Here is a 16,685-nt window from a genome sequence, read left to right on the forward strand (position 1 = left end):
AATGTGTATGCCAAGTATCATAGTTTATGTCTTATAGTTTCATAAATACATGCGTTCAAAATACGTATTTTATTTTTGAAACACCTCCTATTTCCATTCTTATCAACATAGTTATTGGCAGTCAAGAACTTCTACTTCCAAACAATGCTCGCATTGCTTTAACACTTGCTCCAAGACTAGTTTGAATTTTTCTGGAAGAATTCTTTCAATTTTGTCCTGAATGTTGAGTTTCAGTTCTTCTAATTAAAGAATTCCTTGAGAACAGCTCAAGGTCAAAATTTCTAGTATCTTCTGCAAATAACTTTTAATAATTTGTGGTAGTGGCACTTATTCTTTTCACCAAGAAAGAGAGCCTGCTAAGATTTTTCAGTTTTCTGAAAGATTGTTTCCATAATGCTATCATTTTATTTTATGTCACACAACTCGAGAGAGCTCTCATGGCATCAATGGGATAGGACATGGCTAGGACTGGGAAGGAAGTGACCATGAACTTAATTAAGGTACAACCCCAGTTATTTGCCTGGTGTGAAAATGGGAAATCACGGAAAACCATCCGCAGGGCTGCCAACAGTAATAGTCTTCTGCCTTGGGTAATTCTTATTCACAATGACCTCACAGTTTGCATCACTATATCAGACCATCTACACAATGTCAGTCTCTTGGATAACACTCTGTTACACCCTTCCCCCATTTCTAGGAATCAGATCTTGCTACATCCCCAGGCCAGCTCCTTTTGTACATCCTTCAGTCCAGTTTTAAGCCTTATGAGAGTTTGAATATCAATCTAAATATCAAGCAAAAAATGTAACTGGACACTTTTGAACTCAACATTTCTCCTGATGTCTAGATGGGTGATGTAACTACGACAGAGAACACGATAGTAATTTGAAGAGTACAAGAATTCCAAGAACCCTTTAAACTAATCCATCTAAAAAATGAAGGGAAACATATTCACAAGTAGCTGGCACAGATAAATACAAGAATTAATACACAACTGCACAAGGCTTCTATTGGAAAATGTCTTCTTACCTAAAATATATATAAAAAATAGACAATCTTTTATTAATTTCAGTGATTATAATTCATCTCGATGGATTTAGAATTCTGAATACATGCTATTACATTACTGCCTCTGCCCTTGCATTATTTGTGCTGCAAGGATTGTGTGTGTGTGTGTGAGAGAGAAAGAGAGAGAGAGAGAGAGAGAGAGAGAGAGAGAGAGAGAAAGAGAGAGAGAGAGAGTGAGTGAGTGTGTGTGTGTGTGTGCGCGCGCGCGCGTGCGTGTGTGTGTGGGTGGGTGTGGGGCGAGACTGACGTGGAGGTGGGCAGGCCACATAGCAAGAAGCACCTTAAACTGAACCAAGGCTCGATGAAGTGGAGACCACAGGAGTCGAGGAGTGTCGGCACCTGCTAGATGGAGGGATGAATCCAATGCTATGCAGGTAGCAACTAGATTTCACTGCACAACATAGGTAGATATGGAAGGGAAAAGAAGAGGAGCGGATGTCAACAGGTTCGGAGGAAGAGGAGATGATGACATTAAGAGCAGAACGTAAGGATCTTTTAGGTGGTGCCACTTTGTTATAGTTTACACACTAGTAAGTCTCAGGTTTGTTGTTGGTACATTTTTAAAAGTAATGCCTTATTAGTAGACAAAATTTGTGTTACTATTGTGAAAAAGGAAGGTCACATATCTTTGAAAGGCATTTTATTGATAAAATTTACAATTTTGTCTGATATAATTTTGAACTTCATACCAATCATGTCATCATCTAGATCAAACATTTAAAAACTGCCAATTTGGAATTACAGTTTTCCTCAAATTTGTTCATTTGACCACGGGAACATTAATGAGCAGAACCATCTTAAAGCTACTTTTGTACTTCACAACCACATCATTCCAGAAAATTTGTCAGTAAACTTACAACAATGACTTTCTGATACACAATTAGCTGCATACTTAGAAATCACAGTACTTGGACACAATTCTCAATGATCTTTCTTTTCAAATGAGGGAAATTTGACAATGACTAAGGGATTGACCAGGTGAAGGTGAAGAGGCAAAGCAATGGGGGAATCAACCCCAATTGCACTGATGTACCGTATCTTAATTGAACAGTTTTGGAATTTGGTACAGATGCAATATACCAAAATAGCCTGATCAGTGAAGAAATAAATTGGTTCCCAGGAAAAAAAAAAAAAAAGTGAAACGATAAGCACTTCACCACGGCAGGGTTGCATAATAAACCAAAGGTTAATACAAAAAGTAATGAATGTGTTTGATGTCCAATTAACTGTAGATGATTTTCAAATATTCCAGGCAGTTGGAGTACTGCCTCAAAAGAGTTCTTTCACCTTTCAATAAATCTACCATAACGAGACTACTATATTTAACTACTGTTAAACATCATTGGGACTGAGGTATGATCAGACTTGCAATTCGAGTTGGGTCAACATCTGTTGATGTGGCCTATGCACATGACTCTAATCTTCATGGAAGATATATAATGGAATTTCCATATCAAGAAACTTAGACATGTTCTATCAATGTGTTCTTTCTCATACTGTTTGTCTCTACTCTCGTATTTCCTCAACTTGCCTAGCTCAGACCTGTATTATTCTCTTTTCCAGCTTTCCACATTTCAACTGCATATATTTGTTCTCTATCACATATTTCTCTTAATTCTCAAACTCCTTTAACTATCATAACACTTTTGAACACTTCAACAGACTATCAGTTTCCTATCACAAAGCACACACATTTCAATTCTTTGTTTGTTGTCCTCCGCATTTACTTTCATTTTTTATTCTGATAATCCTGGCATTCACTTACGTTGCCCTATGCATTTCAATGCAATGCATAAGAGTAAGGCCAAAGATAGATCCATTCTCCACAGTGAACTGTATGAACTAAGCAGCTCAGATACATCAACTCCATCATCTTTATAAATCTGGATATTGTTATAAGAATACAGCACCTTCATTGGCATCAATGGAGCTTGTGTAAGCAAAATCATGTCAGCTTGTTCTTACTAGAGCCACTCCAAATTAAATAGTCTAATTCATCTCTGTTCATATTAATGCTAGTCCAATAGCATAATCAATTCCTAAATCAAATGTGCTACAAGGAAAAGAATTTTGATCTTGATGGTTTTGAAGGATATGTGTGTATAGAACAAACACTTCAGGGGAGCCAAATTATTTGTCCACAAGACAATGGCAGCCCAACTGTCTGAAAATGACTCTTATTCAAACAGAGTTGATGTACAGAATTTTCACCCATTTGATGTATGCTTCTGGAACTTGATGATCATGAAGAACATACCAAATCATCTGATATTGTACTCGATCAAATGTTTTCTCAAGGAATGCCGTGGGGTGGTTTGTCGCTTCCTTTTGTGATGTTTCTCTATCATCTGGATATGATTCGGGGATGTCACAGGTGTGGAGAAATGTCTACCCACCTAAAACCAAAGATATATCACAAACTTGTGAGACCAGTTGTGTGCTATGTGATACCGAATGCTCGCCTACTCCTAGCAGTGCAGAGCACTCACTGAATGTTACAGAAATGCGATTGCTGCAAAAAACATTCGAGATTTTTCTGCATGATAATACCATTAAGACAACTATTACCAGCAAACTAGCAGGCATGGCTCCAATCATTGAAGAAATGCAGGAATGGAGATTCATTGGTACAAACACGTCTTACAAGCACCACCAAATTTTGTCATCAGCTCAGCCTGTCATCTTCTTGTCGAAGGGACAGAAGCAACAAGGATGACGTAAATTCACCGGATAAGTGCTACACCCATTTATAGACTGTGCATAAGTTTTTCTTTTAATTTTTCCTCTTCATTCTTGAAAGCCGAGTCGATCTCTGGCATATTCTTCCATCTCTTGGGAATATACTGTACTACTCTAGCTTTATGTTCAGCTTCCGGAAGATAACTACAGGGCTATATGTAGATGTCTGTCATAGCTGGAGTTCATCTGTGACGTAAACAACTCTGCAGAAAAATGACAGTTCTTTCATGCTATGTTGTGATTCTGATAAAATATCCACCATCAAATTTGTTAAAACGTGAACTTTTCTCCTTCAAATGAAGAGCAACATGGTTAAGATTACCAGTTTTAAGAAATAATTTTACTTCTGGCCTGTTAGCTTGTATAACATAACCTAATCAAAGGCACAAAAATTGTAAATTTAATCTTGAAAAATAAATTCAAAACAATGCAGTTTTATGCATTTAGATTAATAAAGACTCAATGTTTCTTGATATTTTAAGCCTGTCAACTCCCTTAGAAGTAACTAATTCAGCTTCAACATTTTTTTTTTCCACATCTGAATGAAAAAATTCCAAACTGAGGTAGTAGCAAACATATATTGGTAAATCAGCACTTACAAAGTTAAGGTAACTGGATGCCATGAACGCTGACCTAAGAGTTTGGAATCTAAATCAACATGAAACAACAGATTGCACTAAGTGGCGTGCACTGATCTGAGAAGCAAACCCTGCTTCAACAAGCAAACACTAAAATGATGATGATAAAGAAGAAAGACAACAGTGTTTTACTTCGGAGGAGATCACTGCAGATGACCAAGACCTTATCAAATGGAAGAGGATCACAACGTATGTGCTACCTTTAATCATCACAGCTCTGGTATCAATCCCTTGTTACTAGGAATCATATCCACTTGTACTAGATCCTTTAACTTTTCTATCCATACTAAACTCTATCCTAGTTTAGACTCTATTTCGAGTTAGCAAGAAATAATACTGGTGCTGCGTAACTGTGATTATGTTCTATCTCTCTCCATATTTCAATATTAAGAGAACCTTTTCTCACATTCCTATTCCTTTCTCACCACACGTTCACACAGCATTTTAAAAAATCACAACATGCAATTATCTTACTCCTGTTCAATAAATGACTTAACACATCTGAATGGCATCAGAATGTTTCCTAGAAAGTCTGTTTTGTTTCCTTCATTTTACAACTGAAGGTTATGGAACCCCTTTACCAGTTTTACAAGAAACTGGCCATGGAGAAGGCACTTCACAGAGCCCAATAGTGCTTGGGCAAGGCCCAGTGCCATTCATCTTGACGGGGCTTGCACCAGAGTAGGCTGCGAGGGAATTAGACTTGCAGTCATCATCTTCACTGTCTGTGATGTAAGAAGAGTTTCACTTCATATATGCATCACACGTGGAGTGCTGAAAGAAAACAAAAACAACTTGTATCAGAAGGCCTCTTTTACTGATGAATGAATCCTTGCACATATCACATTATTACTTCCATGTATAAAAGTAAGCAAATACTATACTTTACAATCTCTAGCCATGCACAAGAGTCTGATTACAAAGTGCTGAAAACCTTTTGCTAACTTGAAAATTTTCACAGTTCAGCAACTACAAATGCTACTTAAACAAAATTTTGCATCGCTAAGGTATATTCATAACTATTCATGAAATAATGTTCAGATAATGCTTAAAAAACTGGGCTTAGTGAGAAGCATATGCGTATCCACGATGGAAAATTTGCAGATTTGGCTTCAGCAACAGTGGGCAGCTAACTGCCCATTGTAGGAACAATTATGAAAGAAAATGCATTAGAATTTGCGAAGAAACTACATGTTGATACTTTCAATGCTTCTTCTGGGTGGTTATACCACTTCAAAGTAAGATGTGGCATTACAGGACAGAGTTTGTGGTGAAGCTAACAGTGTTGATAATGCCATCATAGAGTATTAGAAGCAGCATGATCTACAAGTGTCACCAGAGATCTTTTACATGCCGACATTGAATGATATACTGTGACAACACGAGTGTTTTTCTGCCTTTCGAAAATACGATTACGTCTGCCAGATTTGAACTCGCAATCTTGAATTGTGAATGCCAACATTTTACTAGTGAACCACAGTGGGAGTTAATCAACAGATGGCAGAGTAAAATACATGGACATTTACAAACATATCTTTTGAAAAAAAATTACATGTTGATTTAAAAAAATAACTTATTTACATACTGTAATTTTTACCCAGTTTACATACAATTACACCCAAGATGGTACTGTCTGGCTTCTTGGCTGAATTGGCAGCATAGTTGCCTTAGACCCTGGATTTAATTCCGACCGCTGTTCAGCCCGAAGGCCTGCAGATTACGAAGGGTCGTGTGGTCAGCTGGCCGGGAACTGAACCCGGGGCCTCCGGGCGAGAGGCAGGCACACTACCCCTACATCACGGGGCCGGCTGTCTTGAATTACACACAACATTATCACACTCCTGACCATCACAGAAGCATCCAGTATTGAATACATAGTGGATGGCATCAGGAAGAGTATCTGGTCGTCAAGCTAGGCTCAATCCACATTAGTCCCCAGATAATGGTAAAAAGGCCGTGAAAAAATAGTTTACTAAATAAGAAATTAAAATTTATTATTTATTCCAAGTTGTTCCCTTGAAATCCTACTTCAAAATTGATTCTTGTCTACAGTGATGAAATTTGGGGAGTTGGAGCGGTTTAATTTTGTTTTTAATATTGTTCTAACCAACGAGAGTTTTCGGTGACAATATGATAGAAAGGGGTTAGGACTGGGATGGCAGTGTTCTAAATTATAGCCAGTGCTGCAGTTGGGCAGGTATGGGCCAATATGCCATACTGGCAAAAATAAAAAGATGCACTAAATGTACCAACAAAAAATTCAAACTGAAAATACTCCTTTCAGAAACACTTGTCCATTAAAAACATTCAAACTCTTTAGGCCTAATTAATCATGAAATTCACAAGGGAGCAAAATGCTTACAATTTCATGATTAATAAGGCCTAAAGAGTTTGAATGTTTTTAACATTTGTAATCGATGAAATTAAATTATGGTTTCCTTCTCAAAACTTAGTTTTTGAAACACTTGTGCATTGTTTTTTTCTCTGGAAATTATGGACCACAGTCTGAAGATTTCCTGTGATGTAATAGGTTAATTTCAAAATTTTGCAACCCGCCATTGAATTGGCTAGTTCACACTAAATTTATGGTGTGGCACCTCAAAAATTCTGCTGCAGTGATTCGCTCATTTAAAAAATAGTGAAGGTGCCATGGTGTTAGATTGCTACAGGAGGAATTAACTTAACACTGTTGCCAATGCAACAATTTGTGGCACCGGGCGAGTTGGCCATGTGGTTAGGGGCGCGCTGCTGTGAGCTTGCATCTGGGAGATAGTGGTTTTGAATCCCATGTCGGCGCCCTGAAGGTGGTTTTCCGTGGTTTCCCATTTTCACACCAGGCAAATGCTGAAGCTGTACTTTAATTAAGGCCACGGCCGCTTCCATGTTTTAAGGGGCCTAACATTGAAGGTCATTGGCCCAACATCACCATAAGACCTATCTGTGTTGGTGCGACGTAAAGCCACTAACAAAAAAGTGGCTAAATCCAACTTGTCTAAAAAATTATTTAACCACAGAATTTCTTTAGCTTTGAATTATTATTGTTAATTTTCAACAAATTGTTGCTACAATTTGTGGTTGGTGCATGGAGAAAGAGTACCATTAAAAATATACTGCATAAACATATTTAAACATTAATTTATCACTAAAATAAAGAGATTTCACTGAATGTTAATTTAAAAAGGTACCCATTTTAAAGTAAATTTCACAGTGGCGACTTATTAAATCTGAAAATGTTGGCTAGTCGGCATGAGTATAAGTGTAATAAATGCCACAAAAGAAGTATGAGTCCATCTGGAGCCTCCTTTGACATAAAGGTACCAGTACATGATTTTAACAGTAGCCCACTCAAAAAAAAAAAAAAAAATCCAACAACAATTCTGAGTACAATCCTGGCATCTGCCTGGTGTGAAAATGGGAATCCACAGAAAATGATCTTTAGGGCAGCTGACAATGAGGTTTGAACCCACCCTAGCGATGGGTCGAACGAATTCATTCGTGTGAACTACTTCACTCATTCACACTCTTTACTGCGAGCCGTTCAAATGAAGTACCAGTAGTTCATTTATGAAGTAATGAAGCCTGACAAAGCTGCTTACTATATCGTTCAGAACCGACTTCGTTTAGTGTTTCACTCACTCAACAAAGCTTTGTAATACTTAATAATATTACCAACAGATGGCAGAACTATGTAATTATGGACACCCAATGGCTTACCTGCTTACAGTAATCTATATAGATATTGGTTGATAGGGGCAAGGAAAAGATAAACAGACAAGCCTGTCTCGTATAAAGAAGGAAACACTTGTAAGAACAATGAATGATTCAGATAGTGGCAGGAAGAGAGCGAGTGAGCGAGCGAATGACCAATTGAATGAGTTGTGAATGTCATGAAGTGTGAGAACTATGAAGAGTTTGAACTACCAGTTCATTGAAATTGAGTTGTTAATTCACACTTTGTAAGAGTGAAGCGTTCATTTTGAATGACTCATTCCTTAGCTACCCATCACTACCCACCACCCCTCGAATGCAAGCATACTGACATGACGCAAATACCGCACACCCAACTGCTTAGTACATTTAAAATCCAATCAATCTTGTAGGAGGCATCTGTCTGGCAAAGTTGGCCATTCAAATCTGGTCATTTTCCAACAAACTTTACACACTTATTTTTCAGTCCATTTCACTTTTCATTTCACAACTAGCTTTGTTTTTTCATTTCACTGATATCTGTCAACTGTGACTTACTTTATGCACTTACACAAAGCAATGTGAAAAAGAATTATGTGTGCTTGAGTTGAAAGAAAGTCGATAAACAGGTGTTGGAAATTAAAGTATTGACAGGCGACAGATTTCTAAAAAAAAAAAAAACCTGTTCATAATAAAAAACAGTAATTTTATTAATGCAACTTTTCAGGGGTCCCCTAAACTGTACATAGCATTCATTTGGTTTGATATATATGAATCTAACGAAGAATTTAAAATAAAGTCTTGTATTAATCTTTAAAATAACTGTACTACTTTAAAATAAACTGTACTAAGCACTAACCTGCGCCCCCAAATCCAGTTGAGGAGCACAGTGGATGGACTTTGAACATCACGAGCTGTGAAAGAAAGAAAATATTAGTAATAATAATAATAATAATAATAATAATAATAATAATAATAATAATAATAATAATAATAATAATAATAATAATAATAATAATAATAATAATAATAAAACGTAGAAAACCATTAATGTGAAACAAGTAAAGGAGGGTCATATAAATATTTCCAACAAAAACTACACAGTAGCTAGCAAGAAGCTAGTTGGGGACTAACATTACTTACATAGTGTATAATTTGATTCGACCACAATACCAGCTCCTCTCTGCTGTAGTAACTGCATCTGCTCGCTGTGCCTTTGCTGGGTTTCTTCGTGTACCGTCACGTCACGTCGGTAGTCTATTCTATGGAGTTGCGACAATCTACGCACAAGAGAAGCAATCAGGGGTAGGATTCTAAAACAGCTTCTAACTACACTTGGTCAAGTAACACAAAACTACGACTACATTTGTTCCTTCCAAATACCAACACAAAAATCAAAATCACATCAAATTAAATAGCCAATTACACAAAATACTAGCATAGCATATACTCCACATGGTTATTCTAACTGTAGCTAATTAAGAAATTAAGTAGGTGAGCTTGTAGTTTTACAAGAATGTTAACACGGTCATAAGCAATAGGACCTCCAGTTTTATGTTGAATCTGAACCAAAATATCAAAAATATCACGTTAAAAAAAAACCAGGTGCTTTCAAAGGTAAAATTTTAAACAGTTCCCTCTAGAATTATACTAAATAATGAGCCAGTTGATCAAACTACTGTCTTCAACTATCTCAGCTAATTTAACAAACCATGGGTACTATACTGTATATTTAGCAAAGAATTCATTTATAGTTCAGAGATATACAAATAACACATTTACAGAACTCTTATATGGCAATGAAAGACATGAAACCAGAATCACTGCTGCTGAGATGCGATTTATAAGTTGCACAGCAGGATACACAGGATGGGAGCACAAGAGAAACAAGGAAGTAATGAAAGAACTGAAGGTAGAACCCATGTTAAAACGGCTAGGAAGATGGTGGAAGACCAGGAAGACCACATCAACAGAATGGCAAGGGCAAGAATCTCAAAGCAAATCTTAGTAAACCAGCCCAGAGAATGCCAGTCCTTTGTATGCCCAGCTAGGGGAAGGATCAGGACACTTAGTCTAATATCTGTTTAGATGATGATGATGGTAATGATGATGATATAATTCCACACATATTGGCTGGGATCTGAACTCTGGATCATCTTGATGAGAGACCCATGACTATATAACTTGGCTATCACATAATTAAAGAAACAGACACTTAATGGAAATTAGATTGCACATGTCCACCTATGGTGAGATTACAGTGTTCAGAGTGCATCATGTCATCAGAAGTGGGCTACATCAAGTTTTCACAATCAGAAAGAATGGGTACCGTCCACCTAATCAATACTTTATTATGTCTTGTTACTATGCAGTACCGGTTTCGACCTTCACAGAGGTCATCCTCAGCTGGTCACGAGATCTAAAGCTAACTTAATACATAATTTAAAAACATTACTAAATGTATGAAGAATGCCACATGATATGTGATAATATTAAAATATACAATATATAAAATATACAACAATATGATGTGTCTTCTGGTTTAAAAACAAGCGTCGATATTCTATGACATGTACAGGGTGACCGACGGGAATCTGACGTTTTTGGCATGGCTAGTACTCTCTTGGTAGGAGGAGTGGGCAGCGGAATTGTCAAGCAGGACACTCGCCATGCGTTGCCGTTTCAGTAGCTATGGAGCAGTGGTCGGTTGAACATCGAATGTTTGCGTATGACACATTTGTGCAGAATGGTGGGTCTGTTATAACAGTGCAGCGTCACCGCGGCTCTCAAACGCTCAATGTTTTCTGGTGTTCTTGCTGTCTTAGTCGGTCCTGGTGGCGTCTTTTTAACAATAGATCCTGTTGTCCGTACGTTATTAAGCCAACTGAGAATCGCGTTGCGGCTGGGAACGGCACCACGATGCCCACGGTTGAAACGCACATGAAAAAGTCGCAAACATACGATGTTCAACCGAACAATGCTCCATAGCTACTGAAACGGAAATGCATGGCGAGTGTCTTGCTTGACAATTCCGCTCCCCACTCCTCCTAGCGAGAGAGTACTAGCCATCCCAAAAATGTCAGATTCCCGTCGGTCACCCTGTATATGTTACATAAAATTCTCGTGTACTGTTCGTGAGTAATAGATAATTTGGTGAAATACAATTTCTACACTTAAAATATTTATAGCATTCTTGAGGTACACTTTGAAGTTTTAGTTCATATTGGTGAATCATTGCATATGTCCATTGGTATGTTTGTACTAAGCATTCTAGAACATTCTAGGATATGGATGTGATAAAAACTAGTAACATATAATACATTAAAATATGATAAAATGTTCACAGTATTCTTGTGGTACACTTTGGAGTTACATTAATGTTGGTAAAGCATTATGTACGTTCACAGGCATGTTTGTACCAAGCATTCTAGAATGTTCAACGATGTGTATTGTTTATCTTGTAAGTTCATATAGTTAAGAATGTTGGATGATTTACATCAAAATATTGTGGTGTGTCATTAGTTTCCTTGATACTAATCTCGTTAAAAGATATTGAGTAGGTGTAGATGCTCCCTTTTTGTAGTTTTGTTGTTGGACATGCAGTAATATAATACTGTTGACTGGTCGAATGTGTACTGTTAGGGAGCACGTCTTGCACAACACAGAAGTCATGCTCTGTTTGTCGATGAAAACTTTACACTGCTGCACAAGAATGCCCACACACGTCATTTGTTGTGTGTTGGAATTCCTTTGCAATGTAGGGATACAAATCCTGAACTGGCCAGCATGTAGCCCAAACCTCAGTCCCATTGAGCACCCATAGGATATGCCTGGGGAAAAAATAAGACGTCAAAATTTTAACATGCTGAACGAAATGAGACTAGCAATACTGGAGAAGTACCAAGTCGTGGTAGGCGTACGGAATCTGACATAATCGCCAGGGGTGGAAACACACAATATTAGTGTGAAGAAAGTAGTGACAGCAAGAGATTTAAGGTAAGTTAGTGTCCATTTAATTCTGTTCAGTGAAATTCAGTATTAAAAAAACACAAAAATATATACATCAGAGAGAGAGGAAAAATCAACAATTGATAGCTGCCCTAGAACAAGAGGTGCTGTACAGTATCACCATCAAAGTGACAGTAATGTGCTGTAATGCCATTCAATTTTTCACACTAAGTTATTTATAGGATAAAATGAGCTTATATATTTTAAATTCTGAAGTTCCCCTCTTGTACTGTTATCCCAGATGAGGAATACTTTATATTTATTTGCATATACCATATAAATGGTGATTTACTACTGACAGAGAATTACGTAAAACATCTAAACAAATATATTTAAAAAAGAAACAGAATACCAAAAGCGAAGGAAGAAATTACCACAACTAAAAATTTTGTGACAGATTCTCAGGCACTTACAAGCAACCCAATCACCTCGCAGCGACTGGTAAAAAAAAAAATATATATATCACATGGCACAGTTAATGCAACATGTTGTGTAGTAAATAAGAAACAAGGTTTCAGTTTAAATGTATATAACATTTTTTGTAGTAATCTCTACTTATTTTCCTGACTGCAGGTTAGTGCACGACACTGTTGCGCAATTGTATCACCATTGACAAAAGGCGATGAATGTCATGGTGGCTGATAGGGAACACACAGTGCGGCTAATTCTCAGTTCAAATGTTCTCACTTTAATACTATACTCTAGGGAAGTTTTCAAATACAGTGAGTTATTCCACAGACAGGCTGTTTAATTCTGGAGTTAAGCTACTACTAAAAGCTTTACTTACTTGTTAGCTAACTGCTGTAGATCTTCTCTGGGTTCTTCACCTATAAGCTGCTGCTGTTGTTGTTGCTGCTGCTGTTGTTGAGTGAGAGGCTGCGGTTCGATGGGCATAAGGATTTGATCGAACGCCTCACTGGAACCTTCCCCTGCTCTGCTAGACTCTGAGGACGATGACGTGAGTAAAGTGACCGGAACTCTGACAGGCGATGAAGTTGCTGATGTCAGTTTGTTCAGCTTACTCCTCAGCTCTTCGTTGATCCTCAGGGCGGAGGAAAGTCGCAACTGCAGAGTGTCCCGCTCCTCCAGCAGCTGTCAATATTAACCTTACTGATATAAACTTTTAATACAAAGAACAGAGTTTGGAATATGAAAGGTAAAGTACTGGGAAAGAGACCCAGGGGACAACCAAGGATGTCACACATCGGGAACTCCATTGGTGAACTGGTATGTGGTTCACATAGCAACTTGAAGCTAAATGAGAAGAAAACAGTGAAAATGACATTTAGAAGGGGCAGAAGATTGGCAGCAAACTACTACATCCTGTATAAAGGAAACCCATTGCGAAACGTATCAAACTTCAAATACCTAGGAATCACGCTGCAAAGCCGAGGGGACACATACGACCTACACATCAGAGAACATGCCTCAACAGCCAGGATGGCAGCAAATAGGATAAAGAATCTGAGAATACTATCTTTGGAAACAGCTATGACCATATTCCGACTGAAGATCGCACGAATTATGACCTACGGATTAGAGGTGATATGGAAGAATCTAAACAAGAAAAATCTAGAAGACATAGAAAAAGTCAAAACTCACTTCACGAAAAGAGTTCTAAGTCTATCAAAGTACACACCCTCACGCCTCACCTACGTGTTAACAAAGGAACAGTTCTTCATAGAAAAACTTCGCCTAGACCTGTTTCTGCCAGCCACCGAAGCCTACAAAGATCTACTAAGAACACTCACCAAGAAGATACAGGAGATATGGCAGGATTTTTTCACCACGGATGCGATATCTACAGGGCCTGGACTGAAGCTGGATACGACCTACGACACAACATGACGAAGAGTAGCGGTCCGTGGGTTTCATCACTGAATATGCACAACAGAGAAATACCATAACCCAGAAAACAAGTGCAAGTGCAAGCTATGTGGGTCAAAGTGCGACTGATACCATGTAATGTAATGCAAAAACAGAGGAACCTCACTAATAGACTTCTGTAAGATATAAAACGGACTTTACAAAGGAAAAATTAAGTGTATCCTCCTAATTCAATACATCATATAATTCCATCATTAGATGGAGTAATCTAATTCAAACATGTTTCCACTCGTTTGAGCCATCTTCAGTGAAATGTGGGGGGGTGTTAAAGTAATTTACATAATATTTAAAATATGACAAACACAATGAAGAAACAAATGAAAAAACAAAATACAGACCTGATGGAAATAAAAACAGCACAATGTATCATCCTACGGAGCAATAAACAATTCGCTGCGACAAAATTCAGTGAAAAAAAGGGGTTAAAACAAAACATAATCTATATATATAAAATAAGAGTTTTGTCTGTACATTGCTCAGAATTTAAAAAGGATGGTATTTCTGTATAAGTCGTGCCCACAGTAACAAGGAAATTCACTTTTTACTTTTCCGTAATTTCTGTCTGTCTGTCTGTCTGTATGTATGTACACGCATCACGAGGAAACGGCTGAAGAGAATTTAATCGAAATCGGTATATAGAGTCGGGTAATAAGTTGCTACAATCTAGGCCATAAATGATTTTATTCACGCTGACTGAAATGGTAGTTTAGGGGAAGGCCTAAAATTTAATTCTCAAATATTTGTTATTTTTAGTTGTATGTATGTATGTTCAGTCTTCAGCCCTAAGGCTGGTTGGATCCTCAACAGCTCTGCCATCAGCTGTCATAGATGGCCTAGGCATCACTGAAGAGGCGTACTAGGGAAATGAGGAGTGAGGTAGTTTCCTGTTGCTTTCCTCACCGAGCTAGAAGTTGCTATTACATATCAGTCTGCCAAGCCCACTGAAATGCATGCACCAACCGACCCTATGAGCAACATTTTCATACCATTCATATCAGAGACTGGCTGCAGAAGGAATGGCATTACTAGCATCGCTCATACCTCGGTCACTTTCATATTGTCAAAGCCAAGGATAAGACAGAGACAGATCAATGAATGTAACAAAATTGCTCTAGCCTATACCAGAATACATAGTGCACTGTAAGCACTACATCCTGCCAGCAAAGGCATATTTTTAGTCGTATCTTAACGAAAATCGGTAGGGGAATTCGAAGAATGAGTCGCTACAATCTAGGCCGTAAAGAATTATATTCATGCTGAGAACAATTATAGTTTAGGGGAAGGCCTACAATGGAATTCTCAAATATTTATGTTATTAGTGGTCCTATCTTGATGAAAATCGATATGCAAAGTCGAGGAATAAGTTGCTATAATCTAGGCCATAAATAATGTTATTCACGCTGAATGAAATGGTAGTTTGGGGGTAGGCCTAAAATTTAATTCCCGAATAATTGTTATTAGTCGTCGTATCAATAAAGACTACATAACATTTTAGTTATGTAGTATTATATTTCCGATCATGTATGCATTATACATTGTTACCATAGCGGCTATGATCAGAGATATTCATGAATTTGGACTTTTGTTACTAAGTCCTTATCAGCGTCGAGTGACGAGAAAATGGGTAAACAGGATTTAATGAAAGTCTGTATGTAAAGTCGGAGAATAAGGAATTACAGTCTACTCTATAAATAATTTTATAAGACGCCCTAATATCACAGAGTCGAAAGAAAACTATATGTGAAGGCCTACTATATAGGAAGGTCATACAACTGATCAACAATAACATTGCATTGACCACTCTTTGTTGTGATGTGCTTTGTTTTCTGTTGCCACTCATCTCCGATAGATAGGGTTACTGCTGCGTACCGAGTTTTTTTTAAAATTTGCCTTACGTCACACCGATCCAGTTAGGTCTCATGGTGACGATGGGAAAGGAAAGGGCTATGAATGTGAAGGAAGCAGCGTTGGCAGCATTCGTCAGGTGTGAAAATGGGAACCCACAGAGTAACACGTTCAGGGCTGCCGAGAGTGGGGTTCGAATCCACCTCCCGGATGCAAGCTCACAGCTGCACGCCCCTAACCACACGGCCAACTCGCCCAGTCGTACGAGTGTTACAATCTGCCTAAATATTGGCGAGAAGTAGCTGTGGAATTGGTAACTTTCTTCTTTAGCATGCCATTCCTCTGTTTCATAAAGTTCCAGATACTACTGGTACGTAACACACTGGTTCATCATAGCATTTGAGCTACCAGTCCCTACTCTAAGGCACTGATTGGAATGAGAAGTGTGCATATTTAACGGAATATTGGCAGAGGAGTGTTTACGGCTGCCTGCTGCCTGGTCATTCCAGCTCTAGAACTTTGGACTGTTAGATCGGCACCATAGTACTGTTCGTTAAAAGTGAGAAAATGTGTAGTTTTTCATTTGATCGAGTATTTTATGTGATAACATTGCTTTTAATCACTACATTCCTACTGACATTTTTGTAATGACCTATGTTGACTTCAGTTACGAAAACCACAAATCAGTCTTTCTGAGAATCCCGTAGCGAAGCACGGGTACATCAGCTAGTTGAATCTAAAAACTGTGTTAAACTAAGAAGAAAAGAAATGAAAACAAATGATATAGATGGAAACAAACATAAGTGCACATAG

At 37.9% G+C, this 16,685-nt stretch overlaps 1 protein-coding gene across 1 annotated transcript in view; it reads right to left on the reverse strand.

Annotated features, from left to right (window-relative positions):
• Nucleotides 1-1,693: 1,693 nt before the first annotated feature.
• Nucleotides 1,694-16,685, reverse strand: part of LOC136884119 (protein lava lamp) — a 124,329-nt gene continuing 109,337 nt past the window's right edge. Inside the window, exons 9-12 of the mRNA XM_067156158.2 lie at nt 12,928-13,232; nt 9,276-9,412; nt 8,992-9,046; nt 1,694-5,219 (exon numbers count right to left, since the gene is read on the reverse strand). Coding sequence (XP_067012259.2) covers nt 5,195-5,219; nt 8,992-9,046; nt 9,276-9,412; nt 12,928-13,232 — 522 coding nt within the window. The 3' untranslated portion in view covers nt 1,694-5,194. The remainder of the gene's footprint in view (nt 5,220-8,991; nt 9,047-9,275; nt 9,413-12,927; nt 13,233-16,685) is intronic.

Source organism: Anabrus simplex, chromosome 12 (genome assembly GCF_040414725.1).
Source record: "Anabrus simplex isolate iqAnaSimp1 chromosome 12, ASM4041472v1, whole genome shotgun sequence".
In the NCBI taxonomy this organism is placed as follows: Eukaryota; Metazoa; Arthropoda; class Insecta; order Orthoptera; family Tettigoniidae; genus Anabrus; species Anabrus simplex.